The sequence below is a fragment of the Pipistrellus kuhlii genome, unplaced genomic scaffold (assembly GCF_014108245.1).
Source record: "Pipistrellus kuhlii isolate mPipKuh1 unplaced genomic scaffold, mPipKuh1.p scaffold_m20_p_15, whole genome shotgun sequence".
In the NCBI taxonomy this organism is placed as follows: domain Eukaryota; kingdom Metazoa; phylum Chordata; class Mammalia; order Chiroptera; family Vespertilionidae; genus Pipistrellus; species Pipistrellus kuhlii.
Window position 1 is genome coordinate 6241776 of NW_023425460.1, and position 12241 is coordinate 6254016.

At 40.8% G+C, this 12241-nt stretch overlaps 1 protein-coding gene across 1 annotated transcript in view; it reads right to left on the reverse strand.

Moving 5' to 3' along the window:
* LRMDA (leucine rich melanocyte differentiation associated) overlaps window positions 1–12241 on the reverse strand; it is a 991648-nt gene that overhangs the window by 199956 nt on the left and 779451 nt on the right. The window contains exon 6 of the mRNA XM_036438152.2: window positions 11328–11412. Coding sequence (XP_036294045.1) covers window positions 11328–11412 — 85 coding nt within the window. The remainder of the gene's footprint in view (window positions 1–11327; window positions 11413–12241) is intronic.

Here is a 12241-nt window from a genome sequence, read left to right on the forward strand (position 1 = left end):
TTCTCACCCCTCCCCCACCCCCACAGGCCATCTAGATGATGGCTAGAAATTCAACAAGAACTCCACTTGGTCTGTCCACAAGTTCTCTTCCACACTAAGAGGGAGAGACCCTGCAGTTTTGTTAGCTACACAACTGGCTCAATTCCAGTGGTGGCTTTAGATTGTATATAGTCAAGTGCATAGGAGCAACAACTAGGTGGAAATGTGTGAGCAGAGAAATAGGGGATGGAAGATGTATTTTGGAACTGAATTTCTCTATCTAGCACATATTTTTCCCCCCTCAATTTGCAGGTTTACATGAGGTGGCCAGGTGAAGAGCTCTTAAACATTTGGAAATAGAAGGTGAGGAAGTATAAACCCAGATTTTTTCTTTCACCTATTTGTTCAATTCTGCTCTCACTTTCATCCAAGGCTGCCTCTCAAACATTTGATCTTTACTGATCTCGCCCTTCTCTGCACTCCTACATCTGGCTTGGCCTCTGCTTTCTGTGTAGAGGCCCTTAGCTCTCCACTTAGACTATAGGATTCCTGAAGGCAGAGGCTGCAACTTCTTTTGCATCTCCCACAACTGCAGTGCAGGGTTCCTCTCAAGGAAACGTGGCTGGGTGACTGATTGAAGAAACAGAAACAGGCCCCTGGGATGATTGGAAGCATATGGAATTCTGAGCAAGAGAACTAAAAAGTCAGAAAGCCCCAAACCACACCCTTTATAAAGTACACACATCCCAACAAATCCAAGGTTATTGGAAAAGTAACAGCCCTCTCCCCCAAACAGCCCAACCAAAACTTTCATTCGAATGGATAAAGAAGCAAAGCAGTAAATATTAATGGCCGGGAGGGGAAGCTGAGGAGAGCAGGCTCAATGAGCAGGTGTCCCCCTCACTCAATCTTAATCCACTTGCAGCCAATAACGTCATCGCTTGGCCTTCTTGAGCTCACCGACAGGCCATTTTTCATGATTTTACCATTTCTGGCCCAATGCAAACTTTTTGATTAAATGTACCACATGATTCCAGATGTTTGTTTATTTGTTCCAAAAAGGTTGTAAAAATCTCTACATTAGGAAAAACCTGTGGCAGGACTAACGCTTTCTACAAGAGGAAGTTGGAAACCCTGGGACTGAGAAGTTAATGCTGGGCAGAGCTCTCAGCAGAACAATCTAGACAAAAAGCATTGGCTTCACATACCTCTTCCTTCAGAAACCCAAGATGCAGGAATAAAGCACATCGGGCACTTATTAGTTTATAAAAGAATGTAGCTCATCTTGAGCCAAAGACTGGAAGGGAAAACATTTTTTGTGGCTGCTTTGCCTGCTTATTGTATGTTTATTGCTGTTGCCATGAGCGCCACTATATAAATCCCAGAAGTCTTCCATTTAGCAGACAAGATTATAACTTACACATGAGTAGTAGGGGAGAATCTTGCAGGGGGGCGGGTGCGAGAGAGGGGATACAGGCAGGGACCACAGCTTCTCCCCACACACCATGCCAGCTTCCTTGCAGCCTTCTGCTCTCAGGTACTCTCTATTTAGGTCGGTCTGTTGCATTTGCTACAGAAAGTTGCTCTGTAGTGCAGGTAACTCCAGATCTTCATCATCAAATGCTAGATTATTTAAAAATTAATAAAACTGATGCTAGACTCTACATTTTAGCTTCCAAAGCCAACCCCAGAAATACTTTGAAAAACATGGGGGCAAAAAGCATTGACTGACCATTTTCTCTGATGCCCAAGCCAAGGGGAACCTGTAGTCAGACCATCAGCAACCTGGAGCAGCCCCTCCCTAGTGGCCATGAGATTTCCTTCACATCACCCCACCCTGCTCCCCTGGCAGTGTCCTGGCCCCAGCTGCCTTCCCCATCTGTTACTCAGTTGTTTTCTACATTATCTTTGCTACAAACATGCTCTTTGAAAGCAATAGAGTCTCCAGTCACATAGCCTGGTGTCAAAGAATCAAAAGCTTCTAAAACTAGAACAAACTTCTTTCAATGTCATCCCACAGTGGCCTCCTAGAAACCTGGATCTTCTTTTCAATCCCATGCATACTGCTTATAGAAGAATAATCCCCTAGTATAGCTTTAAATCAAATTTAAGTGCTCCTGGTTGTTCAGTGATGGTTATAATGCAAACCTGCTCTACATGAGTGACCTTATTTCTGGCTTTTTAAAATTGGGCCCCTGCTTCCGTTCTTAGCTCGTGCATTTTCTTACCCATGTTCTTTGTATGGAGTGTCCTTTTGCCCCCACCACCCCTGCCCTACCTGTTCTCAAAACCCAAAGCCAACAACTTTCACCAGGCCTGACTATTCTAGCCTTTGCTGGTTCCTATCTTTCCTAAACATCCATAGCACTTACACCAGCTTTTACAAGTAAGGCAACTCTTAGTTATATCATACATAATACCTTGTCAGGTTAGCACTGCTTCGTTTTTTGTATCTCCTCAATCAAACTACAAATTCACGGAAGACAAATACTGTGTCCTCTGTTTCTGATTTCTCCACAAACCCTAACAAATACTTTGTACAACGTGGATACTAAATAAAGACCTGTTGGAGGAGTCCTTGGTTGAAAGTGCTGAGAGCAATACTTATCCTTTCAGGAGTTATGTTTGACCAATGGAAGGGATGAAAAACGGCCCATGACTAAAACTTCAAGACATATAGAATCTTCGAATTTGTCAATCTCAAACCCTCCATTTTTTTTTTTTTTAAGAGAGAGGGACATGTTGTTTTTTGTTATTTTGTTAATCCTCACTCAAGGATGTTCTTTTTTTCCATTGATTTTTTAGAGAGAGTGGAAGAGAGGATGAGAGAGAGAGAGAAAAACATTAATCGATTGTCTCCTGCATGCTCCCAGACTGGGGCCGGATATCAAACTTGCAGCCCAGGCACATACCTTTAACCAGGAATCAAACCCGAGATCCTCCAATGAACAGGCCAATGTTCTAACCACTGAACACACCAGCCAGGACAGAAGAATATGTTGTTGTTTTTACTAGTAGTACCATTTTTTTTATATGCACTGTCGGAAGAAGGGTTATTCTTTTGACTGCTCATCCAACAGAAGTGAGGTGTGTTATGCAGTGGGGTACGGGGGAGTGATTCTAATTTTCCCTCCTTATTTAGCTTTTGAAAAGAAAGAGCCAAATTCCTAGCTCCTCTGTGTGCATGAGTGCACCACAGTTCTGCCCAAAGAGTAGAAATAAAGCAATTCCAGAGACTGCAAATGAAAGATCATCCTTGGAGAAAAAGGATAGGAAATGGACCCCTATGGATTTCAAATGCTTAAAGGCAGTTGCTTAAAGTTCCTGGCTAGAGTCCACGCCAGTCTTGGTAATAGTCTAACAGATTCATCCATCTTCAGATTCCACTTGGCTGGCTCTTCCATCACTGCCACCTTCCCAGACAGAGCACGCACATGCACATCTATCTATATATGTGCGGAAGTTTTAATCTACACCACTCTCCATTCCAATCCACCCAGCCTGCTTGGTACACAGTGAAGCTGTTGACCCTGCAAAGCAGTAGGGAGATGAATTTGATGACCCGGACTAGAGTTTTTAAACCATTTCAGCAAGGTCTAGAATCAAAGGAAAGTACAATTTATTCAGCACTTAGTAAAGTCCTTTCACTGTGGAGCAGAATGCACACACTGAAAATAGACTCCTGCTGCCACCCAGATAAAATAAACCTGTCAACCACTACTGTCAAATCACTAGTCACCTCGATTAAATAAAAGCAACTTCAGCATTTCTCAGCATCTGAGAATTCCACCAAGATTATAAGACCATAAAAGCATTATGAAGAAAACGAAAGTAATAGGTTCTGTTGATAATGTCATCAGAGGAAGGTATTTTACATAATTAGAAAATGCTAATAATAGCTCTGCTCAAGAAACCAACGCACTCACAACCACCACCACCCCCTCCACCCCTGCCAACACACACACACACACATTTACATAGCAAAGCCATATCATGAAGTCTGAGAGAAGGTGTCACCAGAAAAGGAACGGCAGGCCTGCCCCAGGGTGGCCTAGAATGTGCGGGTTTTTTACTTTTCGTAGAAAAGATTTCACAACACAAGTCCAGGCAATTTTCAGTGTAACATTTATTAAAGCTGGGGACAGTGAGACAAAGGAAGGGCTTAGAACAGAAGAAGCAACATGGGAGAGCCTAGGTGTTGCTGCTTTGGCTCTCTAGAAATGCTGTAAGAAAGAAATGAGCCACATGGGGCTGTGTAGACTCACTCAGAAGTCAAAGTCACAGTGGCAGAAGTGAGCCAAGATGGGGCTGCTGTTAGCTCACTGAAAAGTCAGAGAAAAGGAGGCCTTAGAGACATGTTCAGGGATTAGCCTGGAATGAACTGTGGCTGCCTGCTGCTCCTCTGGTTGCAAGTCTCATGGGGACCCTTAGAGTTTAGGAGAAAGAGAGCAAAAGTACACGCCTGAGAAAATGAGGAACAGGGGCTTGTCCAAAGAGAACGTGCTGGCTAGCTTTATCTTGAGGGTTTTCATCTGTTTTCTAAATGCAAGAATTTTAGGGGTCTCAGAAGAGATCTCAGTGAAATACTCATCAGCTTTCCAAGTGTGTTCTTCAATATACTGATTCATCAAAATGAACATATAGAGGGGTTCAGGTCATTCTCTGGTCAGTTTCACCTTCAAAGAATGTCACCCAAGAGGGACCAGGACCAAGGCGGGTTTGCCCCAGCATGAGCTGGAATGTGTACTCCATTTGCTCCTAAGTGTCCTTGGTTAGGGAAGGTAAGACATTGCTTGGCCAGTTTGTTCAACTGTCTCTCAGTTTCCCCCATTCCATTTGCCAGGGAATTTCCCGAGCTTCTTACTATCCTGCTGCAAAGGGAGCCACTGTTTGGCAGGATCCACAGATGAAATGTTTCTCCCATCAACAGAGAGGCCTCCCTTACCAATTGCCAGTATAATTATCTCCTTTTCTTCTCTCTCTACCTCTACCTCTACCTCTGGCTCTACCTCTATCTCTAGCTCTACCTCCACCTCCACCTCCACCTCCACCTCCACCTCCATCTCCATGTTCTATCTCTATCTCTATCTCTATCTCTATCTCTATCTCTATCTCTATCTCTATCTCTCACTTTCTCTCACTCTCTCCACCCCACAACTTTCAATACACTTTGCATAGAAAAAGTTGAATCTATCACGTTCCTATGAATCTTCATTGCCTCAGTGATGCTTTTTGAGAAATCATCTGAAGGTTGGCTCCCTTGAAAGACTACAGTGAACACTTGAACAACCGAAGTCTGGACTGCACAGGTCAACTCATATAAGGATTTTTTAAAAATAAAAACATATAGTACTGTAAATGTATTTTCTCCTTCTAAAAACATTGTCTTTTCTCTAGCTTACTTTATTGTAAGAATACAGTATATAACACATATAATATACAAAGTAGGTATTAATTGACTGTTTATGTTACTTATAACATAAACAATAGGCAATTAGTAGTTAAGTTTGGGGGAGTCAAAAGTCATAAGCAGATTGTTGACTGTGCAGGGGGTCAGCATCACTAGTCCCCGTATTGTTCAAGAGTCAACAGTAATCAAACTATTCCAGAAGATGGAGGCAACAAATAAGCAATGCTACCTCATTGCTACAAGGTCTGAAGTCTACCTGGCAAAGGCACCCAAAGCCATCTATTGCTTATTCCACCTTTTTATTTGGTCACTGAGAACCAACAAGCAAAAGGGGAAAATACTTCTTGATGCTGAACCATTAAGATAACCTAAATAAATGCATCTATTTTCCTGGAGTTTTTACTATTATTTGGTGTAGATTTTGTTTATAACGATCAAACCAACTTAGCTTTCACATTTCCTGTGGGCTGACATGGCAAGATGATAGGAGTATAAAAAGTAGAAAATGGTTTAAAGATTGGGTGAAAGAGACAGACTGCCTCCAAATCCTGTCAGCCTAAAACAAATTGTGATGAACAGTTTGGTTATCGAGCAGCCCCATCTTGAGCCCTCCCGAAGGTCTCCTGTTGTTGGCATGTAGTTTTCTTGGCCAACATCTCCCCCTGCCAACCATCATTGTCTACATGGCCACATCTTCACATGCATTCATTTAATTTTCTGCTTATTCATTTCACTTTGGCTTATTTAGATAGTTGGAGCAAAGCACTTTGTATTTATGGCTTCTGTGAAAACACATTTTACGGCATCACAGGCTAAAACTGTTTTAAAAATAAACATTAAAAAATGCTCGCAGTTTTTCTTTCTGTCTTTTTCTTCTTTTTTCGAATGGTTCATATTGAGCTGCTTCATGGAGATATACAGAAAAATCAATTGCTAGGCATAAAGTGCAATTCATATTAAGGAAACTGCAAACAATAACTAATTATGATAAGTTGCTATGTAAATCACTCTGTGACAGTACGAGCAATCAATTTCAAACACAAATAGACCAAGCCCCTCGTTCGAGAACAGGATAAGCAACTAACAACTGTGTCAATAAATAGACTGGCAAGATTGCCAAGGATGGATGGAGGCAGGATGGATATCATTTCCAAGCAAGTTTTCATAGCAGATTTCCTCTTGGTTTCTTACTTTCTTTCTTTTATACATTTAAGGTCCAGTTCTTGATATGACAAGTTAACTAACTATGGCCTATCTTTAAGACTGTATAAGCATTGGGAACAATTTAATAATTTAGAGATTTTTTAATTGGGCTTACAATTACTTGGCTACATATTTGTGCAAATAGATAGGAATGGGACCTTCAACGTGATAAGTGTTGGTCAAGTGGATTGTGGTAGATGTGCCAGGTTGCCTAATTTAACTAGGTATTACCACTCCCTCTTCAAAGGTCTCTTCTGCAACTCAGAAGAAAACTTGAAAACTATATTTCCCAGAATTCCCTTGGCACATGGTCCTAGGTTAGAGTGGGTCAAAGAGATATACTAGAGTAAGATTTGGAAATCCAGAGAGAAGGAAGGGCAGGGCAATATATAGATAGTTATAATGTTTGAAGCAGTATCCATGAGAATCACCCCCATTTTTGTGTATATTAGAAATTCAGTATGATATTTCTGCGGGTTCCTGAGATCCCCAGAAACTTTAACAAGTTCTTAAGAAACATCTGAGTCTGAGACTCTAGGGTGCTGGTTTTCCTGACTCAGTCCTTTCCTGATTGTGTAAGACTCCCATTCCTTACAGTAAAACCCTTCATAATTTGAATATATAGTGTGTCTTCTATTTTCCCTGACTCCATTCAGACTGATACCATAGTATTTTCAACTCTGATTTCTCAAACTTTCTCTGTGCCAGAACTGATAGATGTGTAATTTAAAAGAAGGGGAGGGGAGGGGCAATTATTTTGACAGAAATAAGCAATGCCCACTTCTTTGCAGCGTTAGCATAGGATATGGAAATCCACCAGCAGTGGACATTCCCAGGCTGCGCCCTCCCTGTACTTTCTCTCCTCTTACCTCCAGCACAATGCCACAGTCAGTCCTGCATTCACTTCTTATGTCCTATGTGAAGCACAAATGTCAAGAGTGGCCTGGAAATCAAGGACAAGGAGTTTCAATTTTTTCCCTTGCCTCTGTTACTGAATGACTCAGTCTCCTCTAGAAATTCTTGGGTCTTCCTCTGTTAAATGGGAATAATAATATTAAGGGTTGTCTTAAGGATGGTATGGTCTGTGTTCCAAATAGAAATGTCTTCCCCAAAAGACACAACAGTCTATATAAATGAAAATTCTACTTTTAAAATCCACTAGATAGAGAGTGGAAACATGTCCCTTGCACATGGCATATTTAGAGACATTTCTCCAACAAACGTTTCAACATTTTTCATAACATGGATACCCACATATAGTACATGGACTGCCAGTTGGTAGCAGCTGAGATCACTGACACAGCCCCATGTCCCTGCACTCTGAAGACATGCTCAGGCTAGAGCAGAATTTTCACAGAGACTCAGATGGACCCTTCCAAAACCTTATCTATAGCACAACCTGCATCATATTGAGTGTTCAGGACCTTCTTTGAGAGCTTTTGTTCTAGTAAAACAGTTCTGTTAGTTGCTTCCATTTGTACTACTCCCTTTCTACTATCATAATACCAGAGTTTAAAAACTATGACATTAAGATAATTATCTACTCAAAAGCTATGCAATGTTGCTAAATGCTGTCTGGCATTGATTCAATAAAATGGGTGCTTCTGTCCACAAAATCTGGGTTTCTGAGAGCAGCAGAGCTGTGGTCTGAGGTCCACAAAGCTGGCTATTCCCTTTCATATAGACAGGTCCTCCCCCAAGGAATGATGGGTCCCTTTTTCTCAGATATAGTCAAGCTACCTTACAGAGGCATCTGAGTTACTGACTTTCTCCCAGGTGTCCATCACTTATCATTTACTGAACAAATATTTCCTGAACTCCTATTCAGTAGGACGCACTGCATATATTGTGATGAGCAAACAGACACAATCTCCTCCACTCTTCCTAAGAGCTTAAAGCCTATCTAAGAAGACAGTCCCTACAAAAGTAAACCCAACCTAATACACATGTGCAGGGTGGGATCAGAGAATCCTCCTTGGAGCTGTGATATTTAAGCTGATACCTTAAGAATGAATAGGAGTCAGTAATATGAGAGGGAAGACAGGTTCAAATCTGTATGGCCCCTCAGGGAGCTTTCATTTATGAGAAGTTCAAGATGTACATTTACCTGACCTCTGTCAGACAAAGTAGAATAGAAACAACTGCACTAAGGAAGATATAGAAATGAACATTATCAGTACTTCAAGAGGAGAAAAATAAAAATAGATAAGATCAGAAAAAAGTTTCATCCAGGAAGCAGGAAGTACTGCACATCCCTGCTCTCCCTATGATGTGCAGATTCTCTTTAAGTTACAGATGGAAAAATAGAGTCCCCTATCTCCTGACCACTATCCTGGGCCCTAACTTTTCTTGCATTTGAATTTAGAGTCCTTAGGATATGAATCTGAGGCCCATTATACTCGACATTGGAAGTTACATAAAAGGACAAGTAAAGGGGAAATGACATGTATCAAAAAATAGCAATTTTCACATGAACTACTGCCCGATAGTTTGTGTACTTGTTGGTGCGGAATGAAAAGAGATTGAGAACTAGAGGAATCAAAAATTATTTGCAAATAGAACTTAAGGTTTTATGGACCATATTTCAGATCCATAGAGGATTTCATCTGGGAGAGAAATGACATAACCTGCCTTCACAATGTGAAAGTGGTTATCTGGGTAAATGTTTGTAAGCTGTTCCCATTTGGGTATTAATAAATGACACTCAAATAGCTTGCCAATTCATATGATCAGAAATTTAGAATAATTTCTTTAACTTAAATATTTTTTTAAAAGGTGACACTAAGTGATTTCATTCTGGGTGCCAAAATATGTGGCTTTTCCCATTGGTCATTGTATGATTCCTGTCAAGCTGAAATATATCAGTCTGATCTTTCCCCTACATAGATCAATCCAATAATTCGGCCTTACTGAGCTTCTTTGGCTCTCTCTTACTGGTTTCCTCATGTCCAAAGGTCCTAAAGATTTGGCAATCATTTCATGATGCTTTCTTGCTTTTTCCACCATCTGAATAGTTAGCACCAACCAGGCACTATGTATAATAAATGTATAGAAATGTTCTTCAGTAAAATCAAGACACCCATTGTTGGCTTCTTCTAAATAACATTTTCCCATTAATGTTGGGCTCTGATGTCATCCAAGAACACCTATTTTCATTCTAACCACCTTAGGCATTTGTCCATATTTATTTTCTTATACCCCATCTCTTCAAGGTTCAAATTTATTACTTGACTGTTACAATGACAGAGGTTCTTTGTCTTAATCATGATTAATACTTACCTGATTGCATCCTCCTGTTGTAAAATCTCAATTTCATGGACATTATCAACTTTTACAAAAAGTCTGAGATTTCAGCTCCTATGCAGTGTATTCAACAGGCTATATACAGTAAAATCACCTTTGTCCAAAAAAGCAAATAAATAAACCCAGGACAATATGATGCTAAGGTCAATTTGTTATTCTTTCTAGATTAGGCATTATTATTATCCTAGGGGAATTTGAAAAATGTCTCTAAAGGGACTTGCTCAAAACCTTCATAAAGGCATTTAGTGAAGGAGACCAATTCATGCCTCTCAAAATATAACATGTTAGAATCAATTTATCCTACCTGACTTTCAGCAAAATTGATTTTTCACAAAATTGACATGCAATGAACTGTATCACAACTGAACCCTAATGGAACCAATGTGTACTTAAATGTAGGAAAGTTCTACTGTGCCCAGACATCAAAGATGCAACACAAGCCCAATCACAGACCACAGGAACCTGGCATGACCTCTGAACCATTTTCTACAGAAATGCACCATTTGCCCAGAGCCCACATGTTCTTAGAGGACCAGCTCACCCCTTTCTGGGCATCTCTACAGTCTTTTTCCCTGCCCACTGACACTGCAATGTAGCTGGGATGACAAAGCTGGACCATCCTCACTAAGTGACCGCTGCATGGAGAAAGGGAATTTGCTGCTTGGGGGAAACAGTTTTAAAGTATGCAATGCCCTCAATCTACTCCTGCTCTTACTTACCCTTAGAAGGTAGGTTCACAATTAGGAAATGTGGCTGTAGTCATGACTGGGATAAAGTGAGGTAAACAGGTTACACTACAGGGCCTCATCCTGTTCTAACCAGTTCCAACAAATGGGGTCACATAGTCCTTGGCCTAAGCAGCCAGCTTGGAATAAGACATTTTTAAATTATATTCCGTACCGACTCTAGAGATGGCAGTAGGAATTCAAGGCTTTGGAAAAACTGGCGAAGCCAAATTGTTTCCGGGATCAGAGAAAACTACAGACTGATTCTCTTCAATATTTCGAGGCAAATCGAAATTCCTTTTAGCTGTCATATACCGTTCATTTATTTTTAAGTTACAGATTTCAACCATTATATTCCTAAACAATGACACTTTTCCTAATATTAGTGAGCTTTCCAATTTTTCTTCATTCCTTTTGCTGAAGGTAATTATCTTAGTAATTTTTAAGTGCTATAAATACTTTAAAAAATAAAAATTCACCAAATTATATTTTACAATGGATTTATTTGCCTTCCCAGTGGACTACCACTAAATTCTGTTTAATATGAGTTCAAGTTGCTAGAGCTGACAGGTACGGTTTTCCCATCAAGGACTGAGAAGCACTGTGTTCTTGCTAAAGTACTGAGGCAGCAGTCACAGGCCCAGAGCTGTACACAGCCAGGCATCATTCCCTGTATCAGAGCAGAGCAAGAAAAGCTGTGTTCCTACCTCGGTGACTGGTGAGTTCCCTGGAAGCAGAAGGCAGGGGTGTGTAGTGGCACTCTGGAGAGGCAACATTGCTGTCACTGGAAACCTGTGTGATAAAAGCAAATATCAAGGTGAAACAACACCAAACACTAAATACCTTCGCTTAACAAACATGTCTTCTTAGGATCTGGGTTTGCAGAAAATAGTATTAACCGAGACTCTTCTTAGGAAGCAAGCGTTGTCTGCATTGAGGTAAGATGCTGGTGAGTGTGGGGTAGACTGCAAAGCTTTGAAGAGCCTACAGAAGGAAGGGCTCTGAGAGAAAGGGGCTATTTGTTCATTGTGCTGAACTGAGTGAAAAGGGAGGAAAGAGAGATTGAAGGCAGGAAATGGTGCAGACTTAGTTTTCTGTCATATGCCTTCTTCTAGTAATTCCCACAGATTAAATGCTCATTGTGAGTAGATTTCTATGGAAACCAGTGAAGAAGGGAAGAACTTGGCTGATTTACATGGGCCAAGTGACCTGGATGAAGACTTAAGACTACACAGTATGAGTGATCATGCGAAAGGATAGAAGCCATCACAGATGGTGCAATGGGGGTGCTGGCTGAATTTCACAATAGAAACACAAGGGAAATTGGAATATAATGGTTATCAACAAAACTTTGCTATTCCAAGGCCTATAAAAAGATGAGGTGAATATGTCTATAAAGATGCTTTTTATTGTATAAAAAATAGCTCTTTAACCATCAAACTCCATATGTGGTGTGACCCAAGCTGGTAACTCTCTCTTTGCCTTACTCTACTTTCAAGAAGGGTAAGGCAGGCAGGAAGGACCACAGCTATGAATTCAGTTGTCACTCAGAACCAATGACCAGTGTCACACTCAGAGTGTGGCTTCTGACAGCAAAAGAAAGCATCACCCTTGCAACTCT